General features: G+C 38.6%; 1 protein-coding gene across 3 annotated transcripts in view; it reads left to right on the top strand.

Moving 5' to 3' along the window:
* The window catches only part of ADCY1 (adenylate cyclase 1), a 149752-nt gene that overhangs the window by 89596 nt on the left and 37743 nt on the right, over positions 1 to 22413 (top strand). For all 3 annotated transcript variants that reach the window (XR_013927333.1, XM_080382090.1, XM_080382091.1), the window contains exons 6-8: positions 5950 to 6108; positions 7578 to 7719; positions 19820 to 19975. Coding sequence is in view for 2 of the 3 variants with exons in the window: in XM_080382090.1 (XP_080238216.1) it covers positions 5950 to 6108; positions 7578 to 7719; positions 19820 to 19975 (457 nt within the window). In the remaining variant the exon portion in view is untranslated. The remainder of the gene's footprint in view (positions 1 to 5949; positions 6109 to 7577; positions 7720 to 19819; positions 19976 to 22413) is intronic.

Below are 22413 nucleotides of genomic sequence, written 5' to 3' on the forward strand. Positions count from 1 at the left end.
AAACCCAACGAAACAGCATTATATTCTGTTTCTATTCCAAAAGAATTTCTGCTGCCAAGGAGTTTTGTGTCAGTGCCTTGGTACAGGTCAGTGTTTGTTCTACTTCAGAGGCACTTAAACCATCGTGGCAGTATTTAAGTGGGAGTTAAATGCTGGACACCACCAATGCTGCTTTCTTCAGGTGAGTTTTAATGGTCAGGTTTTTCTTAGTAATATAATTACAATGGTCATGTTCATTAGTGCCTCTGATGTGCCAGATGTTGCTCTGAAGTGGCAGATGTTTTCCTCACCTTGGTTTTGAAGAGTGTTAGGCCAAGTGCTCTCTTCACCTGACTTAAATATCTTGCCACATTTGAAGGTTCCACTCTATTTACTACAGTATTTTACTTTCTAGATATATTTGTTAGCTGATTGCCACGTAAAAAGGTTTCGCCCAGCTACCCAAGCTCTTCCCTCTCTACCCCATAAACTGGCTGGAGTTCTGGTTTAAGCTAGTGTTACAGGGGCAATTTTATACACTCTTAATAGCAGTTTGTCTTTCCTTACAGAGCACTTCATCAACTGATATAAACTATATTTAACAACCATTTGGCTCAGTCCAAAAATGGATCCTCTTAGGAGATGAAATGTGGTGAAATGAGGGAGTTATTTTAAATGCACTTGATAATGCCACAGGGCAAGAAGTGAACCGTAACGTTTCCAATTGGAAATGAGGAGGGAATCTGAGTGAGCAGGAGATAAATACTAGATTTGGGACCGGGCCAAAATATTGGGGCTAACCTTCATAAAGTTGTCACAAATGTCATGGGACCCTCTAACTATTCCTGCCATCACATAAGCAGTACATTTTCACAATACTCCTTCCCTTGCCGCCTTACTAGGGTGCCGTTTGAGTGCTGACCCGGGGGACCTCACCACTGGCTGCGCCTACATCGGCAGCCAACACAGCACAGCAGGAGCACGTCTGTAGATCAGAGTAGCTGCTGCTGACTTCTTCAGTTTAACCTATACATATTATGGGGTGGAGAAGGGGGAGGCTTGCTTTAGAATAGGTCTCATCTGGCCCTCTGAATTGAATGTTCCTAATGCACATGGGCTTTGAAGAGGCCTGAGGGAAAGTGTCTGAGAGCCTTTGCTTCTTGAAATCTGGGCACCCCAGTGGGGTCCATCAGCTTTGCTCAGTTTCACATAGGTGTTTATCCCGTATGGATGACTCCACCAGTTGTCCGTGTAGGACCTCACAGAGGGAAATTGGGCTTCTTTTGCATCTACAGATTTTGTTGTTGCTTGGTTGCATGGGACACTGCAGAGGCTGATGCTTGGACTGTCTCCTTCCCATGAGTTTGGTCATCGGCTGACCAAAGGTACTGGGGAAGGGAGAGGAGCTACAGCATCTAGTTTGAGGAAGCCCCAGCTGAAATGTCAAGTTTTCCTGTGTGATCATTTGTTTGAGGAAGAAGACAGAAGCTCCAACTTTCCTGATGTCAACACTGTTGATGCTTTTCCCCCTGGTCCTCTAAAGGTCCAGGGCCTGGGAAAGTTTGGACTGGCAGGAGTGAGTTGACCCTGAATTCTGGGAAAACCAGCAACTGCATTTTTAGCAGTGGAGAAAGCTGTCTACCATTGATGAAAGCTTGGTCAGCTCTCACCTCTGTCAAAGTGAGCGTCTTGCCTACTGAAACCATCACACCTTCACAGCCTGGGCTCTGTGCTCCCAGCTCCCTGCTGCCATGCTCCAGGTGAGCAACATACTGGGAAAGCATGTAGTTCTGGTCAATATGAAAAAAGAAAAACAAACCAAACAAAAACAAACAAAAAAACCCAACCAACCAAAAACAAGAAAAAAAAAAAAAAAACAAACGAAAAAAACCCAACACACACACCACAGATAAACAAACCAATCAAAAAAACCTGAACCTGATCTGGAGAAACAGCTGCCAAAACAGGACACCAAAAGTTTTCAAATTGCCTGACAAACCTAACGTGGCCCTTGCCTTGTGGGAGGGCAAACAAGGGGGTCTGGGGTACGGGTGTGGCTTGGCTGTGGCCAGCAGCATCTTCTCCCACAGCCTACCAGGCTGACAGAGTAATTTACAGAAATATTGTCTTTAACATTAACGTCCAAGAACAGACCAATTCCTGATGATGTTGAAATGGAACTGACAGAGAAATATTTAGCAAGCTATGCAAAATTAAAGGACACCCTTCTCTTAGAACCATAGATAAATATATATATATATAAATATATGAAGTGCAAATATATGTAACTGAGCCAAAAATCTTGTCTATGCCTTTAACCAGGAAGCACCTATTTCAATGCAGATATTCTTGGACCTGAAGAAAAGCCCTAAATAACTTGCAAGAAATGGAATGCAGAGCTTTATTTTTTCATTCAAATGCAGCACAGGTCTGGAGCTGTTCGGCAGATGATCTAAATGACTTTGATGTCTTGTAGTAGTGCATGAAATATTTGTAGCTAAGGAAGAGAACTAAAATTTAAAGGCTTGGTAGGATACTTGAGCTGTCAGGGTCGATAGTTATCTTAGCCACTTATATAGACACTGCATGTTTCTACTTTAAAAACAGTGGTTTTTGATTTCCATTTGTTTCTGGGCCCACTTTTGTGTTAACATTTGGAAAACCTTTCAGTATATTGTATCTGAATCTAGGAGAGAGTAAGTTCCAATGAATAATTTATTTGAGAAACATCTTTTCTTTTTCCTATTCATGACTTGTTTGTGAGGTTCTGGTATTTTTTTCAAAAATATATTTATATTCTAAAGTGCCTTTCTAATCTAAATTGCCTTATTGAAAACTTTTGTGATATTTTATTGGTGAAATGTTGATGTTGTTTGGGAATATGATTGTGGTTCTGCTCTGATTATATATTTGAAGTCTATTCTTCATATGTTACTTAACATTCCTCATTTTTTATAGTTCAGTGGGGTGTATTCATGGAAATTAACTGCACAAAGGGCACACAGGTCTTAAAGGTAAATTCAGAAAGTTTAATGAACAGTTCCTGAGGGCTTTTTTCCTTCTCAAATTTTAAAATGGTGAAAGCACCCCTGGAACACGTTGTAGTTTCTGAGGAAAATGTAGAAATGCATTCTTGATTTAGATTCTTTATGAAGTGACTACTTCTGGAATTCTTTTCTTCAAAAATGAAATGTTTTCAGATTCTGCTTTATGGTTCACTGGTACATTATACAGTTGAGCTTATTTAAGAAGGAGTATGATCAGCCACGTTGTATTTCTCTGCTCATTTCATTTACTTTTTGTGATGCTATTCAAATTTCTAAAAGCAGATGAAATTTCACCCTCTCTTTCAAGCCATCTGGGACAAAGCAAGGACAAAGGTCTCAACTGGTCTTTCTCAATGTCTGAATTTCACTGTCTTTCCACTTACATGTAGCCTGAGGTTTTGGATACGGCTTTAAATGGAGGGGGTGTGGGGAATTAACATTCACTTGTAAACACAGAAACTCACACAGTTGCAGGTTCACCAGGTAATTACATAGGTATTTAGTTATGCGGGAGGACATAGACAGGCAAGCAAGGTGTAATCCTGAAGGGCTTTGGCTTGCCAGGCACGGTCTGGTGTAAGGTCAGTATGTTAATGGCACAATACACATGCACAGGTGGAGATACAAAGGTGAAATTATCACTAGGTTCCTTATATTATTAGCTTCTTTCCTGTCCTCAAGGCTTTGCCAAGCAGTGTGCACAACAAGCCCTGTAACACTTGAGTCCTTTTAGGACTCCTTGGAGTCATTTTTGAGGCTTGACTGGTAATGGATATTGAATAAAAGCCAGCTGACTTGCAGTGAGTAGAAATAGGACAAGGAAATATTTAATCTTTCAGAAAGCTGTGCTTAAGTTTTTCTGTGCTGTTGCATAAAAAATGACTGGAAAATGTGGCATGCCCAGATTCCCTAGGGGGCCAAAAGAGATCTCCACATTACTTGCATTAGTAATGGCTGACATTAAAGACACTTGAGCACTTCATGGCCACAGAGCCCCTTCCTCAAATTGAGGCCAGGTATCTTGTGCTGCTCACCCTGCCTGTGCTGCCCTTTCTGTTAATTATATTCAAATAAGTACAACTATACAAGAGACAAATACAGTGTCTACTCCTGCAATAAAGACCTTTATTAGAAGAGGTGCTTCTAAAGACCTCTCTGCCAAATCCAGTGTAACCAGATGGTACTTAAAAATATATATTGGTCAATGAAGATCAAGGGAAAATTACAGCCAGAGCCTCAGTTTGATTCTTACTGAATAGTTAGTTGCATTTATTCACCAATATTATCTCTTTCTGGACTGCAACTTAACTGTGGAATGCCGAGTGTCTCTGTAGCAGCAAGATCTGCAAAGACTGTGCACACCGTGGTCTCTACATGTAGTGCGTAAGGCAGACAGCTTCAAGGCTCCTCTTTGGTCTTCACAAGTCAGTGCAGGGTGTGAGTCAGAGCATGTCGTACATTCACAGAAATGAAGACTCCTTCCTTACTGTGGCACCAGTAGTAAAAATGCTTTTAATAGTGACTTTGCAAATTAATTCCTCCTTTACCAGCTCACAATGAAAATGTCTGAAGATTAGATTTAATTTATAGGTACAAGTCAGTAGTTACAGGTGGTTTCTGTGCCACTCTTGCAGGAGCTTTGGAAAGATATTAATTAGTGTTTATAAAAACTCTGTGCTGCACAGAGAGGAACTGTTGAGGTCCATACTATACTCTTTTTCCAGATTATTTTATATTATTTTAGTTTCAAATTAAATGTTTTACACTATCACCTTGAGGTCAAGCCACTGCAAACAAAAGGGGTAAGGAAAACAAAGTATTATTTTGATATTACAGATGGAGAACTGAAAGAGGATAAAATTACTTTGACTCACAACAAACTGATAAAAGAGGAGAGAAATCAAGTCCAAGTCTTGAATGACTCGTTTATATTTTACTCACATGACCAACTTTTTCCTTAGTGTTTAATATTAAACTCCTTCATGATGAAATTCTGTTAGCGTGTATAGGATCAAGCATGATCTTTGTATGAGTGAGGTGAAGGAGGGTAAAAAAGAATTAGAGAATAATCCACCAACCAGTAAACCCAAGGCTAGGATAAGGAGATATATTAACAGATTTTTGGTAAGAAAAAGCCATGTAGCTCATTTTAATACCATGCTGAAAGCAGTCTGGAGTAAAGGTACTACTGAATCATGTTTGCTTACTTACAGGTCAGGTTAAAATTAAGCCTAATAAGATCATTTCAGAAATCTTCTTTTGATTCCAGCAATCATGTTGTGGTCACTTGTCATCCTGCTGAAATAAACATGCATTAGGAGAAAGCAACATTTATGACAAATAAAAGTAAATACATGTGAGAGGCAAGATAAACAGGAAAGTGCAGGAGTTAAGCTGGCTGTCTCTGAATTATTTGAGTTACAGCCAGAAAGTTACTTGTTTATCTCCTGCTAAAATATCTCAGTTTCTGTAGGACCACGGTAGCAAATACTGCAGAAGTGGCAAATAAAACCTAGAAGTTATGGTCTTAGGGAAGTTTCATGACAAAGCCATTTACTACACTTGCTTTATTTTCCTTTTCTTTCTTTCTTTTTTTTTTTTATTATATTAAATATAATGAAATGTAACTTTTTCAGGGTTTTCTTGAAACCTGGAAAATTAATTTTTAATGTATTAGGTTAAGAAATTTAGCAATACAGAGATTTTGGTTCAACAGTAATTACAATATGATGAAGAAAAATATTTCTTTGGCATTACAACTGGGGCTTTGAAACTAGTGAAGGAAAAGAACAGCACTTGAATATATCATTTGAGATTTTCAAAAGCTCCTGTGTATCCAGTCATGTGTGTATATCTTAACTCTGGGGGAAGGAGAAAATCAAGAGCAATGTCATTATTTAATATTCTGATGCTGTCTTTCTAGATCTGTTGCAGAAGCCACAGAGGTTGATCTCAACATGCGAGTTGGATTGCATACAGGCAGGGTGCTTTGTGGGGTCCTGGGTCTCCGAAAATGGCAATACGATGTCTGGTCAAATGATGTGACTTTAGCTAATGTGATGGAAGCTGGAGGACTGCCTGGGTAAGTCTGAGAAAGAACCACTGAAAAAGAAACAGAAACCTGCACCGGTGAGGAAATTATTTCCTTCTTTAAGGCATTTGCAATATAAATGCTATTGATAAGAAGGGTTGTGTTCAGCAGGAGTAATCAATGTATTATGTGATTTATCCTGTGGAATTCTCCAGATGAGCTTTATATTTAGGTCAGTAATAGGTTAGATTAGAAGCAAAACATCACCAAAAGAAATCATTGTTAGAAGCTGTCAAATATAAAAGAGTTGGATGAGGCAATGCTAGGCATGTAGGAATGTTAGATTTTCACCATTTCATGTTATAAATGTAAAACCCCTCTAGTTACTGCAAGAAATTTTTACCCTTGCACATCTACACATGCTGGGGGTGTGTGCCTTACGCCTTTTACATAGGAAGCTTTCCAACACTAGTCGTGTGCTATAGAAAAAAATACCCAGTTATGAACTCGAATATTGATGGTGTGTGCGCAAATGATACGGTAACACATAAACCCACAGCCAATCAATGGGGCATGTCCTGAGATTTTAAGTACTCCTTGCGCAGCCTTGGCCCCAATTTGAATGACCACAGAGCACTTTGGCAAAGGTGTACGGCTGTGCTTCTGTGCGCAGCTCACATTTGGACTGGGACCTACCATCCTTCATTGGATTTTCACAAGATCGTGGTTTGCTGAACAAGGGCACAATGGAAACTCTGAATTTTTCTGGTTGAGTGAATTTCTGTTTGCTGTGTATGTCTGCCTTAGGCAGGTTTTGGCACTGTGTTTGGTATGTGCCTTACCTTAAGGCTTTCCAGCAAAAAAAAAATCTAAACAAATGTTTAATAGAGGAAAGCGTAACAGCTTTTCAGATCTCTTCTGTGAAGATATTTCAAATTGAAGGAGTCTTTTGGGAGAAAACGTGAAGACAGTTTTTGGGGTAAGAAAACTTACTAATAGTGTCAAAGATGGCTGTGCTGCCAAAGCAAAGTGAATTAGAAAGCTGCCCATAAAACAGAGTAAGTTAACCAAGTCAGAGACTTGAAAGGGAGCAGAGAAAGAAGTTTCTCGTTTATGCACAGGAGAAACTTTATGTTCAGAGTGTGAAGCCACAAGTTTCAAAGAGCAGAATGTTTCTGCAAGCAGGCAGCGAGGTAAACACTTAAGAAAGATACACAACCTGGAAGATGATGTGCAGACTTTCACTTTCTACAAATCAACAAGTCTTCAATCATTTGGACAGTCAACAGTTGCCTTTCTGTTTACTCTGCTCATTTAGAAAATTTATGTGCATGTAATGGAAATGTTTTTGTGTTCTATTTGGCTAAAAAAACAGAAGAAAACACATTTTTAACATCAAAAATGGGACTTCGCATGAAATCAGACCTCTTTATGATCTTCGGCACAGGAGTTTATTTCAGTAGCAACTCACTCATAATGTATCTTTGCTTTTAACAGCAATGTCGGATTTTTCTCTCCAGGAAAGTTCACATAACAAAGACCACCTTAGAGTGCCTAAATGGGGACTATGAGGTAGAACCAGGATATGGTCACGAAAGGAATAGTTTCCTGAAGAAGCATAATATTGAAACGTATTTTATTGTGCCATCCCATCGTAGGAAGGTGAGTTCCATAAATTCTAGCTTGTTCTGTGGTATGTTTTCATAGTTTACCAACTGTTCTGTACTGTTCTGAAAGGAGAGGCAATACTGGTATTTCATATTCCTAAAAGCTCTTCAAACACTCTTGAAATGAGATCTTTTGGTTTTGATTGAGGCAGGAATGCTAAAAAAGCTAACCTTGAATGTTGCATAGAGATGATCAATTTACTTTTAAAGTTTAAAAAGAAAAAAAATTTTCCCTTTACCCCTCCAAAAAGGAAACTGTTGTTTTATTCAGGTTCTGTAATCATTCTATCAGAAATTCTATGATATGCTAATCCAAAAAGTTAGTTCACTCTTCCCTTCCTCCTCCCTTCAAAAGAGTGTTTCAGAATATTAATGCTCACAGCTTGGCTAGTTTTCTTCTAGTTTTCTTTACTCTCTTATTCCCATGTTCCCATGCCATTTTACTCATCCTCTCCTAACCCTTTCTACAAACACTTGTGGTACTGGTGGCTTCTGTACTGGGCCTGGAGTATTCCCCAGTGAGCAGACACAGAAAAAGCAGTATTTACAGACACGTCATGCCCTCAGCAGGCAAGTAAGTGAAATTAATTCAGTGGTGCTGGCACTAACAGCCCCTGGAAGCCTGGAAAAGCTGCCACATTGCCAAGCCGTGCAGCATGAGCCCATTTACCCAGGTCAGAGGAAGAGGCTGCAGTCAACCATCCTGCTTTTGAATGTATATACTGCTATACCATAGATCAGGTATTTATGCTGAAGCTGAGTAAATTTTTCAAGGTGATTGCAACAAATAATGTATTCTCTGTCCAAAATATGCATTTTATTCTCCTGCTACGCTGAGCTGCTCATGACAAATTCAATGCTTTCCTGCTTGCTCTGTCACCTCAGACTCACAAGGATTTTGGTCATCCCTTTCTTATCTTAGCCAACCTTCTCTCCGCGTTTTCTTAGCTCCCCTCTCCTTTCAGTGTCTTCCTTTTGTCAGACCCCTGGAGACATACTGGAGAAAGAGAAGTAAGTCAACAGTGCTGTTGAGGGACAATAACATTTTCTGCTCTTCTTTTTGGTGGAGAACAGAAAATGGAAACTGTGGAAAGAGTAAGGTAAGCAAAGGTTTAACTCATCTGAGCAGGAACTTCATATCTTAGCTGTTGCTCAGGATTAAGCCACCCCTGATGGGTGTGGGTATGACTCCTCATTCTAACCAGATTTTTAGGGTGAGGAGAACAGAGGCCCAGCAGTGTGATGGAGTCTCAGCATGCAGTGAAGGTAATGATAGCGATTTTCCAACAGGTTCATGTATAGTCATACCTTTATTCCTCAACCAGTTACTGAGTTTAGCCTTTTGTTCAGCTACAAAATGTTTTGTGACCTCAGTAGGAGTTCTGAAAGTCCATAAGCATCATTTAAATACATTCTGTTGGTTCCATTCTTTTTCACATCAAATGAGGGTTATCTTAGAAGTTATCTGCTACACCATGTTTGCAAGCCAAGAGGAACTTTATTGCTCTTTATCTCAGCCAGACAACTGGGGATACAGACTTTTGCACACTTACCTTCTGAGACTCTGCCCAAACAAGTTTCATTCAGGAATTTGACCTTTAGAGGGAAATTTACAATATCCAATTCTGAAAGTAAGTACGAAAGCAATACAGGCTAGGTTTTGAAGTGATGTCAGAGCTCATTGCTTGAGGTTGTTAGACAACAGGTGTTTGGCAAAAATGTAACTGAGGAAAACCAGATCATCTAGAATTCCATGCCCACACTCCTTTTCTTGGTCTGAATTTGATGACCCAGGGAGTCTTTTATGAGAGCGTTGGGAGTACATTCGCCAGGGGAATTTGATTCTGGGAGCCAAAACTCCTGTTATTTTGTCCCAGAAAGGCTGCTGTGAGGGTGTCTTTTTATGTGCTTTCTCTAAAGCATCTTGTTACTAGAGGGATGGAGCATTCTTATCTGCTGAGAAAATCATACAATCGCACGTTTTGTTCTTCTGCTGGTATATATGATTAAATTCAGTTTTAGCTAGTATGAAAGGAAACAGGTGGAAAACCACTGGGCTAGATTGTGTTTTGGCAGTCAGTGAGAGATTTTTTCTGGTGTTTTTTTTCAAACCAGAATTAGTTCCTAAGCTGATCAATTCCAATAAAGAAGAAAATGTAAGGAAGAGTTTAATTAAGGTAGGTATGTTGCTTACTGCTGCTAGATTTGTTTGTCTTGCTTTTCTGCTGTTTTCAGTCCTACAGTATTATGTATCATTTCATTTCCCATGTTATTATGTACCAGGTTTCATTTCTTGTCGAGAAGAGAAATAGCTGAATTTCAGGAAATTGTTGATAGGTTGATGCCCAGGGACAAGTAGAGAGAAAAGGGGATAAATAGGTGATTACCTACAGAAACTGTGTTGTGGCAACTCTGCTGTATAAGTCAGAGATTGAGGAGCAGAAGCTCAACGCTCACGAATTACAGGCCAATGCATGATAATGCATGAGGATGAGAGCTCACTACTTTGTGAGCACAGGTTTCTTTGTTTTTGCAAGATTGCTGAGAAACAGCTGATCCGTTTGTCATCAGCTGCATAAACCAAATGCCATCTTACCCATGGGTGCCACCGATGGCTTTGTGGAAGTGGCAGATGCTGCCGGTACAGCTTGGCTAACAATATTAGCTCTCCAGCATGCATCAACAGCCTGTCAGCCAAGCTGGCAGAAAGAAACACTGTGGATTTTACTGGTATGGACTGGCTTCTCCACTGGGCTCGCAGATCAATCGGCATGTCACCTCGCTGTTTGTCACAGTACATCAAAGCTGTCCCCAGTCTTCGAATACTTGCATGCTGATCAGCGGACCCCCGAGCTACACAATAAATAGCATATTTACCTTCAAAAATAAACACCCGCAGCCCCCTCCTACCCCGATTCAGTCATTAACTGTTCAGGGACATGGAAATAGAAGGCTACACATGAAGCGCTTTCTTAGTGCTTTACTAAATGCACATAGTAAAGATGGAGTTTCTTTAGGTGAACTCAGGTATCTGCTGGTTTAATATCGTATTCCTTCCTCCAGAGCCTCAGTAGCTGAAACGCAGACACATTTTTTTATTCTTTATGCATCATCTCTGACATTAATATGAACTGACTTTAGCAGGTATGATGCCAAGAGGAATGAAAATCAATGTTATGAGCAACAGATGGCCAAGAATCTGTTGAATTTGAAAGGTAATCAGGCCCACTTAAGTTTTTTAAAAAATTATTTATTTATTTAGAAGACACCCCACATTCTTCCATATTTGGTCTGGCAGAAGGATCTTTCTTCACAAATACCACCCAAACCAAGAATGAGAATAACAGTATAAGACAACTCATTCATGTACCAGTTATATTTTAAATGTGAACAAATTATAAACTATTCCAAATTTTCTTCATCTTTTATTGAATCAGCTAACAACCGCAGTCTTGTGATCTGAGCTGATTGCTAGTTTGATGTATAAGCTAATATATGTGAGAGCATTTCTAAGTCACCACTGAGGGAATACTTTTCTTTTGTTACAGTTTTTATTTTTGTAAAGATTATATTAATCTATTATTATTATTATTACTAAGCAATAATTATGCATGGTTGACTGGATAGCATTCAACTTCTCAACAGACTTATATAATTTACCTAATTTCCAAAGGCACACAGAAATTTTTTGAATTCAGGGGGTTTTTTGGTGGCCGTAATGGTTAAAAACTTCTACAGATATGCTTTTTAAATGTAATACAAAATGTTATAATGCCCTGACAAAGTTTCTAGTTCTGCCAACACATGTCTTTTAAGTAAAGTTTAATTATGTCTTCATGATATTTTATGTTGTTACTAAAATCTACATTGATGTAACCAAAATATTGCACTGAGACAAGATTTGAAAAGTTTGATCAATGTAACTAGCCACAAGTCTAACCACATACATGAATGTCTTGGACTTTTAAAACAGGTCTGATCCAGGTAGAAAAACAGCTCTCTAATATATTGCAATCCATACTTTAGATCCATAATCACAAGATCCATACTTTAGACATGTGGACATTCTTAAAGTTTCAGAATGTCCTAGCTTTCTGAAGTACTGTGAATATTTCTGTATGTGGATATTATTTCCCGGTTGGTGTGTGTGTGTGTGTGTGTGTTTATCTAAGCCAGGTCTGTTAATCTCTCAGCCCCTTACAAGAATTTATAACTTTGCTTAGACCCAGATAAATACCTTTTTCCATTAATGATTCTTCAGCGATCTACCTGACTAATCCTGTTCTGACTTTCAAACTGTGTGCTTATTTTTTTATTTTTTTTATTATTATTATTTTTAAATAGAGTAGATCTGGCTTTCATGAGAATTCTTTGTTCTTTCGTTGTTGACACTGACATTACTCAAGGTATCTTTGCCTCAGTTTTACAGCCATCACAACCAGCTCCCAGAAGCACGTGAGAGTAGTGAGCTTAGCTGGACTGCCTACTTCGCTGCTGCAGTTGCTCTAGAAAATGTGACTCTCCTGCGTTATAATACCTCCTAATGTCCAGCCACAGCCTCGGTGATAACCAGGTGCTTGTGCACTTGGGCTGTATATATACATATATATGCATATATATACCCACAAAATACTTCTTTTTATTTGTTGCAGCAATTCACACTCTGATGGCACCTCTCTAGTTTTGAAAAGGCTCCTTAATTTCAGCAGCTGAGAAAGCAGCCCAGCACAGATGACTAAGTGAAATTGCTGACGCACTTTTACAGATAACCTAGCAGTGGTCAGAACTGAGCAAGTTTTTTGTGAGGGGAAAGGTTTCTCGGAATGTGTTAGTTTTTGCATTTGCAGAATGTTACTGTTACTCATTGCTAACTTAAAGGAACTTGCTTCACCGAGTAACTTTGCTAGCTCCAGAGATAAGGCAAAGACAAGTAACGCCATACACTGTTAACAGGAAGCAATAGAGCTGTGTTCAGGGGAGGGGGTCATAAAAATAATCAAAATTGTAGGGAAACACTATAGATACAACTTACAAATAACTGCTATGTGTTCATAAGCATCTCGTGGATTTTACAGCATACCTCAAACAAAATCAATAATTAGTTTCCAATACGTTGCTAAGCACCATCTTAAAAATTTCTACCAAGGTGCTAGTGAGTTATTCACCAACTAATTGTGTATCCAAAGGTGTTAGTTACCTTTTATTTGTGGCAGTGTAAGTCACATGGTATCTGCATCTCCTATTTGAATAGCACACAGTGATGGATATTCATGAAAAGTCCCGAAGTGTGAGTACCACATCTGTTCACCCTTTGGAAACTCGCTGCCTCTCTGAAATGACTGACATTTCTCTTTCCTACCTCACCATCTACATACAAAGCCATGCCAGGCAGTCTCAGAAAATCCCTCCTGTAGCTCAGACGGCCCTGCTCTATTATCTGAGGAATGCTATGACCATCTTGAAAATTCCAGGTGAAAGGATGTGACTTTTTTTTCTGAATCCTTGTTGAGTTACCCAGCGGGAAGGAAGCGGGCACTAGTTAGAGGTACAGCATTCGGTCTCCTGCCTGGTTCGCTGTGTTGAATCATGCCCATGTTGAATCATTCCAGGGCAAGTGGCTAAAATGTCACGTTTATTTTTGTCCAAAAAATAATTATAGTCAAACCAAAATACCAGCAATCTGTTTGAAAAGAGAAGTTAAAGCATTAGCTGAGGAAGAGGAGAGCACTATTGTCAGTCATGATTTCAGGACAAGTCAGTTGAAAGCCTGATGGTTCAAGAATCCTCTCAATAAGCAAACACAGCTCAGGAGCATCCTTTGGAAAATACTATTTAAAATGTAAAAACTCATGCAAATGTCAGAAATATCTAGAGCAATTATCTGCATACACACCTGTGGCATAATTATTGTGAACTGCAGACAGATTTAACAGCTCAGAAGGTTGATCACTTAATTTCTTTGACTCCTGATCAAATAGGCAGAAATTCAGCAACCTGAGATTCGTTCTAACTTGCGTGGCAATAGCACAAGAAAAGTGGCAAAGGCTGCCACATCACTTTCTTACATTGTTGTTGCATCTAGCATAAAGGGATTGTAAACTTCCTGTGTTGCAGACCTGTCACGATCGAGTAACAGGAAAAACAAACAAATTTTCTATCACTCTGCTGCTTGAAAAGGCAGTATTTTTTGACTTGGAATACAACATCCTCCTTTACTGTTAATCAGCATAGCTTTGTTTCACAAAGCAGATGATCTGCCTTCTATATTAAAATAAATTACTAGGCTCCATATCTTTCCACCCCCAACCAACAAGTTTTATTTGCTTATGTCTTTCCTGTGGCTTTCATTTATTATTTTTTTTCCAAGTGTGGAATGGACTTTATGCAATATAGCACAGAGAAAACATAGGTTGGTGATGGCTTTTTTGCTTTGTATAAATGAAATCCACAGTAACTACGTGTTCTCGCCTTTTGACTTTATTGGTGAACTACTTTTACCTGTGATTTGTTGTTAGCAACTAGCATGTTTCCCAATTATAACTGCTCACATACACTCTTGAGATGCTTTCCATCATGTCTTAATAATACTTTCATCTAACTTTTTAAAGTGAAGCAATTTTATATATATAACCTGTGTATTACTAGGATTTTTGATAACAGCCTGACCTGATTAAAAGATGGCATCTTGGCATCATTGTGTACAGAATAGCAAAACAAAGGCTACAGAAGGAAAAAAAGCAAACAGAGTGAAACAATAGGTCTAAAATTACTGCATTTAATTCTTTTTAATTTATTATTTCCATTCAAATTGAAGTGCCACCTATATTTGTAGGAACTTTCCTTTTCTGCAAAGTTAATTTGATTCAAACCACTCTGGTTAGGTCTACATGAACATGCCACACTGTTCTCAAGTTCTCCTTTTTCCAAATGTGTAAAATCTGTGTTTTCCACAGAGCATTTATGGCCCAATAAATCCATCCATATGGCTAGCAGCTCCCTAGGACTTTTTTGCATCTGACTCTTCCAAAAGCATCCAGTCCACTTTGTCTTAAGAAAGTTTTCACAGTCATTGTAAGTTGTCAGCTTTCTGGACTAATTCTTTCTGAGGATATTTTTATTTACATGACCGTGTGTTCACCAGCCCTTATGGAGTGCTACAGCTCTGGCTCTGAAACCCTAAGTAGTAACAGAAGAGAGCTTTAATTCAGGGTATATGAAAACTTTTCCAACTACTCAAACTCTCTCCTTTGCTAGCACACAGCAAGAACTGTATTTGACAAAATTGCTCTGATTTGAAACGCCCCAGGTTAGGCACCTGAGCCTGTAACTGGGCACACACTGATGATTTCTGCCTTCCCATTGATGACTACCTGCAGCTACCACTGCTACCATGGCTGGGAGAGTCCAGGGTGGTCTTTGCTCTCAATACCTGACAGCTTCCACCCAGGAACTTAACTGGAGATCTAAATGCTGTCAGTGGTGGTGGAATTAGTTATGTGCTCTAACATCCTCTTTTTTCTTTCTCAAGAAATGTGGAAGCTTTAGAAGGGAGAAATGTAGTGCACTGGTCTACAATTTTCTCTGCTATTGACCTCCTAGAGATTGCTTCAGTCTTCACAGCTGCTAAAAACTTTTCCTACATCTGTGTCAAGAAAGTGGCCGCACCATTCTGAATGTTAAGAATTTGTCTTATAGAAGCTGTATTATTTACCAGCAAAAATCACTAATATCCTTTCCTCACAGACAGCTGAGGTGTGATAGGAAAATGTTTCATCGAGGCAGTAGACAAGGGTGGAAAAGCAAATGTATGATAATTTTTTTTTTTTTATTCTTACAGTTAAAATAATCTCACCTATGTCAGGACAAAATGGCTTTTCAGATAGTAAGAACAAATGCCACTACGAAGAAGCATGATCCTGCCTGCCTGAAGATAGAAAGCACAAGCAGACATAGTGCTACAGCATTTTTGGTGTCTGTAAATGTGATTAGAATGTCATTAGTATCTCCTTCCCTGTGCCATTTTAAGCACTGCAGTTGAATATAGTCAGGGGAACCACAGTCTGCTGCTGTTTCTGAGAATCCCAGATAAGCACCAGTGAATCCCTTACCAGAGTGTTACATGAGATTCAAACACTAGGGTATTTTCCCAGAATTTTAATCATCTCTTGTTTGTTTTCTGCATACTTAAAGACACACAGAGCTGTAGTCTCACTGCTTTCAGAGCACTCTGTAGGAAATCCCGGTTCTTAACCTCATTTGTCAGCCACAACCAACCAACCTTTCCTAAAATTATGAAGCAAATGAACAGTCAACAGGATAAGAGATGATCCCAGGGGTCAAAAAGAAGTGTGAAAGTAAAATGTGTTGACAAAATGAGCTGGAATGAGAACGCTTCAGTCCAGCTTTCTTGTAATGTTGGCCTGGAACAAGTTCAGAGAAAAGGCAGAGTGAAAGAGATTGAGGTTGGGGTTTCTGTTTGTTCTGGGTCTTTTTTAAGTCTGTTTTAACAGGCTGTACTGCATTTCTTGCCTTTATCAGAGGCTTACAGCAGAAGGTGAGTTTGTTTCAATATTCCACTCAGAAGTTCACTGTGTCAAAAGTGGTTTTCTGCTGTAAAAGGAATAATAAAAAAGGGACATGGCTTGTGAGATAAAAGTGGGATAGAATTCTTTTGTTTGTATTTTTGATATTGTGTATATATGATAGTAGAATGACAGACCCTCAGTCCTAGTGAAGAATTTCAATGTCCTGCAACCACTATATTATAAAAAAAATCTAATCCAAACCAAGCCAAACTGAATCAAACTAGAATAAACTATATTTAAAATTATACATGATCCAAGTCACCAGCATGCCTGACTTGTGTGTATTGCAATGTCTTTTGAGTGGTTTGGTTCTTGACCAGCCATGAAGAGCAGTAGCTTTATGTGTTTGACATGTTTTCATGGCATCGCACAGTAACGGATTTGGAAAGAGCACTGGAGGCCATGTGGCTGACCTCCCTGCCCAAAGCAGAGGCAGCTTCGCAGTTAGACGCACTTTGGAAATTGCCGGTCGCTCAGGGCAGCTCGTCTGAGCAAGCGCTGAGTGTTTCCCTGGCAGGAGGTTCAGCAGCCGCTGGAAGCAGCCTTCTCCGGTGGATGATCATCCTCGCAGTTAAAACTTCTGCTCTTTGTATCAAACAGGAGTTTCCCTTGGCCCAGCCTGTGTTCATTATCTTCTGTGCTTTTTCCGAGCATTTTTGGGATGAGTCTGGCTCTGTCTTCTAACTACTGCTTAGGTGGCTGAAGACAGCAGTTGGATCCCTCCTTAGCCTTCTCCCAGCTAAATGAACTGAATTCCCTGAGGTTCTTCTCGTATGCCGTCTGCTTTAGAACCCTAATTGTTTTGGTGAGCACTTGCTGCACTCACTCTGGTTTGTCACTGTTTTTATGGGAGGAGCCCAGCAGCAGACACACTACTCCATTTTTTTCAGTGACCTGAGTTACAAAACTTCTATTTGATTCCAAGACAGCTGGGAAACTCCCCTGGATTTCCAACATACAAAGTGTGTATACTATTGATATATTACCTGCCGATACATTCATGAGAATATATTATATTTCATTAGAAATTTAAAGACTGGTTGGTAGTATGAGCTAAAAATGTTCTACCTACTTCTTTGAAGATGTAGTCAGGAAACTGGATGAAAATCTGTGTTTATGGAAAAGTCATGTTGGCAGCAGGGCCACCCGCCTGAGCCAGACTCTTATCCATTCCCAGTTTTCAAGTTTCAGGTTGTTCTCAGAAATGCATCAGTTATAAGAAGTTTGCATTGAGAAAAGTCTAAATTCTTCTCTTTTCACAGGACTTAAAATCCTTTTAGGAGGATATAGTCATGCCTATGGTTGTCTCTCTCAGTCATGCCTGCTTGAATGTTTTTCAGGATAGATGTTCTACCTATTCTTTGCCTTTCTTGCACCTTTACCATGCTATTTCCATAATGAAGGCTGTCAGGCAGCTTCCGTATCTCTCTGTACTTATGTAATAGCATCCTTTCCAACCAATCTTAACGGAGACCTGAAATCAGTTGTTGACCTACTTACTGCAGCATCCAGTGAAAGGTTTGAGCAAAGATCTCAAGACAAGATCCACCTGTAAACGCCATATTTCCTTTTATCTGTTTCTTAAAAAAAAAAAAAAAAACAAACAAACAAAAAATAACACAAAAAAAAACCTGGAGGGACTTGCAAGAAAGTTCCGAATTTTTCTTGCATCCAAAGGCTGATAGGGAGACTGAGTAAAATATATAGTGCTTTTAGAGGAATTGTGGCTACATTAGGAAAATTTGCAAGTAGAGAACCTGTCCAAAAAGTATAGTTTGGCTATTGGGAATGGTAGCCAAAAAGCTGATCATATCTGCCATATGCAGATAATAAGCCTAAAAAGGATCTATTCGGTGTCCTTAGGAAAACCTAAGGGATGATTATATGTGAATATCCTTGTACATTATCATCTATTTGGTTATTGCAATACAGCAGCAAGCCTTCTGCCAGAAGGCACTCAAAAGAAAGGGTTCATGTTGGGAATCTCTTCATGGACACTTTTGTTAAGCTACCACTTATACAAGCAATTACACACTAGATATGCTAGTGTCATTTTAAATTCTAGCTGATGACCATGCAGCGCTATGCTGGTGATGCTGGCTGGCTTCAGTCAGCTTTTCAGTGCACAATAAAGCCCACGCACATACCCAGGCACCTTTTCACACTTGAAATATTACATGTTTATAACAGAACCATCAGCTAATAAAAAATATGCAACTATTTATACACAAGTAATTTTATCATTTCAATCACAGTGTAACTGATTAAACAGCGTTGGTAGATCAATAGGATATAGCCTTGGTGCTCCAGAAAATGCAAGTGCATTAAAAAAATACAAATGTATACATTAAAAAGCATAGCAAACCAATACCTGAGAAGCCATTTGGGATATAAGCAGTGTCATTTGCCCTGTCCCTCTAAATTTAGGTATCCATGAGAAGATGCATTAAACAACTGCTTCCAGTTTACTTCCTTCTCCATTCCTTGATCACTGAAGTAATGATGTAAACTGCTCTAGTAAATCATAGTGTTATGGGATTTAGAGCATTTGAATAGATTTTTTGGACTGTGATTTACTCATCTTTTTACTGTTTGCTTCTTTATTTTAGTCTTCCAGAAAAGATTAATTTTACAAGCTTAAATTCCCATACTGTGGTATCAAGGCGTCCTTCCACATTTCCCGTGAACACCGCTTTACACATCCTACATGCCAGAAGCATGAATAAGATTGGTAAAAATATTGAGGGGAGACTAAAGGATCACTCTTGTACTGATCTGTGAAAACATGAAACATGTGCTGGGGGGTTACAAAAGTCAGCAAGAGTTAAATGCATGCTGAAGAGTTAACCAAGACAATATTTGCCCTTGCTGAACTAGAAGCTCCATGGTGAAAGGAACAGATTATACCTGAGCCTTAGAGAATATTTCTCCATAGTATAACACTTCTTGCTTTGAAGAAATAATATGTAAGATATAAGCCCAGCGCCTCACAGCCTTGTTTTAGGCATGTATGTAAGTGTATATTCAAAGGAAAAGCTATCCTCTTCTGATTTTAATGAATTTACCTGTGGCTGAAGTAACAAAATACGGAAATAAGAAAAAGACTGAAATTATATTTTTTAACATCAATTAATAAAATACTAATTTTCTCCTTATTTTTTCCTGCATTTTCCCAGCATTTATTTTAAGGTTGAAGAAATACAAATATTGCCTCTTTTACGAGTTTGTCATTAATACACTTTTTTTATAGTCTACATTTCTATGTAGAAGACAGTTCCCAAAAGCTTAAGTATGCGTTTAAATACTGTCTGATCAATTCCTTATATCTCAGGTTAAAAAAAGGTGAAGTAATCTTCATCTCCAAATTTATGATGCTTATCAAAATGCAACGCTTCTTGATTAGAATATTGCTTTGTTCTGACCACTAGATGGTGTAAATGTCTGCAGGTATGTCTGTCTGCATGGGAATGCAATGACACTGTTACAAATATGATTTTTTCTGACCAACAGATATTTCCTGGACTGATTCTGTCAGACATTAAGCCTGCCAAAAGAATGAAGTTCAAGACAGTCTGCTACCTGCTTGTGCAGCTCATGCACTGCCGTAAGATGTTCAAAGCAGAGATCCCTTTCTCCAACGTCATGACGTGTGAGGATGACGATAAGGTAATTCATGTGGGCTCTCTGGGCATCAGTTCCAAGGCTGCATGAAGCAGACCTGCTCAGAGAACATATGGGGTGACCTGACCAGTTGATAGAGGATTTCTGGTGTTCCTGCTGAGCTAGAGCCATCTAATGCCCACAGCTTTCCTGCAGTAAAGACAAAACTTAATTATAACAGACCTCAAATTTGGAGCTCCTCTTGAGCAAGCCAGCACAAGTGGTCTATGTGGTTTCTGAGGCTTCTTCTGCAGTTGCCAAGAGCTGTTCTTTTGCATCATGAGTCCATCACATCTGAGGCTGATGGCAGCACATGCAAAATAACAGAATAATTCTGTATCTCTGGATGGTTCCCTAAAAAATGAAAGGCTACTGATTAGCCAAAAAAAATCTTAGTCCCCAATACAAATCCTAAATACAAAAGTCTGCAATACAAATACGGCTTGCTTGACTGGCTTGTAATGCCATAACTTATAGCTGCTTTACATATTAATAGCCTGGTTTATTTCCTTTTCTGTGTGTGGATGTACCCAGAAATTTATGGAGAAAAAACGTTTGAAGAATTCCTTATTCCATTTTCTTTGCCAGCAGGTGGCAATATTACATAGGTCACTCCACCAGTACTCCAAAGCAGGGCATACACGCTTTGGCATCAGTAATTCGTATTGACCGATTGCTCCACCTTTTTATTTATTTATTTATTTATCTATCTTTTATATATATATATATATATATATATATATAATGTACATGCATTAAATATTCAGTCTAAATCTTACTTTCAGAAAGTATTCTAACTTTTAATTTTTGGATTTTACATGTGCTTGTGTTTCTTCTGCAGGAAAAGGGGACAAAAGTCTGTTAGTTCCTTTAAAACACAGTCTCAGTGAAGACTTTCAGAGACTCCAGATTTGGTTTTGAAATTGGCCATGTACAAAGCCTTCCTTTGTGCATTAGTACTGTTTTTTGAGTATTTTAAAAAAGTAACCCACACATTTCTTGGAAACATATGCAATACTTTACAATGTGTCTTGTATATATTTATGTATATGAATGGTAGTAAATGCAGAAAATCCCAGTATGGGTTTGCTCAGTGTCTGATGAAAACTTTCTCATGTCGGAAGATTTGCAGTGAAGTTCCACAATGCTGTCTTTAAATGAACAGTTGTTCTGAGGTTTTGTACCTAATACATAACATTTATCATGGAACATGATATATGATTTTAATATAAATGCACTGTGTTGCACTGTAGGGTTTCTTTAGAGATATCAGTCCTCAAATCATGTAAAATAACCTATGGCTATAAAGGCTTTAAAGGCAGCACATTATTTTAGCATGTATTTATTTAATTAATTTCTGAGAAATATAAACAGTGGATCTTGGTGAACATATAAGATGTAATGTAAGTCTACTGAAAATAAGAAACCTAGTGAAAATAATTATATGTGAGCATCAGCTATTTTGATTAAGCATAGTAACTTTAACCCTAGTTCAAAATGGCAGAATAGGTAATATTTATTTCCTATATCAAGATAACTCCTATCGTCTACCCTCATTCCAGATTTTAAAGCAAAGCAGCATTTTGGTTTGGATTTTTAAAGCTGCTTTGCTCACCCCTATTATTATGCTATAGGCTTAATATAAAAAAATCCCCAAAGATGTCCTTTCTGCTGCACCTTAAACAAGAATATAACTGTAGCTAATTGTTGTTTATCTTTATGAAGAGGAAAACTATATATCCCTGATAATATTCCTGAAAACACTGTTTCCCTACAAACTTGTGGGACAAATGCCTTCTGCAAGAGAGCAAATTTATCTCTGATCAGAAACATTTAGAACAGTTGTCTGGCTGGCAGTCTGAGTTTTCTGTTATGGCTAACAGAAGACCAGATTTGAAAGCTCTAATCCATGTATGTCCACGAGATTATTTTTCATGTTGAAACAATTAGTTCTTACACCACAGGCAGCTTAAAGTAATGGGACCTGATAGTTTGAAGAAAAATGTTTCAAGTAGCCTGATAATTGTTTAATCCTGGTAAGACTTGCTCTTTACTTACAAAGCCAGCAAAACAGGACTTGGAAAGTGTTTTTATCTTTGCTAAGGTCCATGCTTCTTTATGGTCAGAAAATCGGAAAACGAAGGTATCAGTCAGCATTATATTATAGCTATAACATAAACTATGTAAGCTAAGGAACTGCTGTAGTTTACTGTTCACTGATGAGAATCTCATGAGAACTGCTTCTTGTGGATTAAGATGGGAAACTGCCCTTCCTGCAGAATTACTTAGATAGCGATCAACACCTCTTTTTATCATCTGGTTTTAAAGGATATTTTGTAGCAGAGCCTTTAAAAAGTGGGCTCTTAGGTACTGACTGATCTGAAGAGAGAAATTTTGTGTGCTTTTGTAGCAACTTGCTGACAGACTCTACTGATGAGAGCCTG

This window comes from Falco punctatus (assembly GCF_963210335.1).
Source record: "Falco punctatus genome assembly, chromosome: 4".
Classification (NCBI taxonomy): domain Eukaryota; kingdom Metazoa; phylum Chordata; class Aves; order Falconiformes; family Falconidae; genus Falco; species Falco punctatus.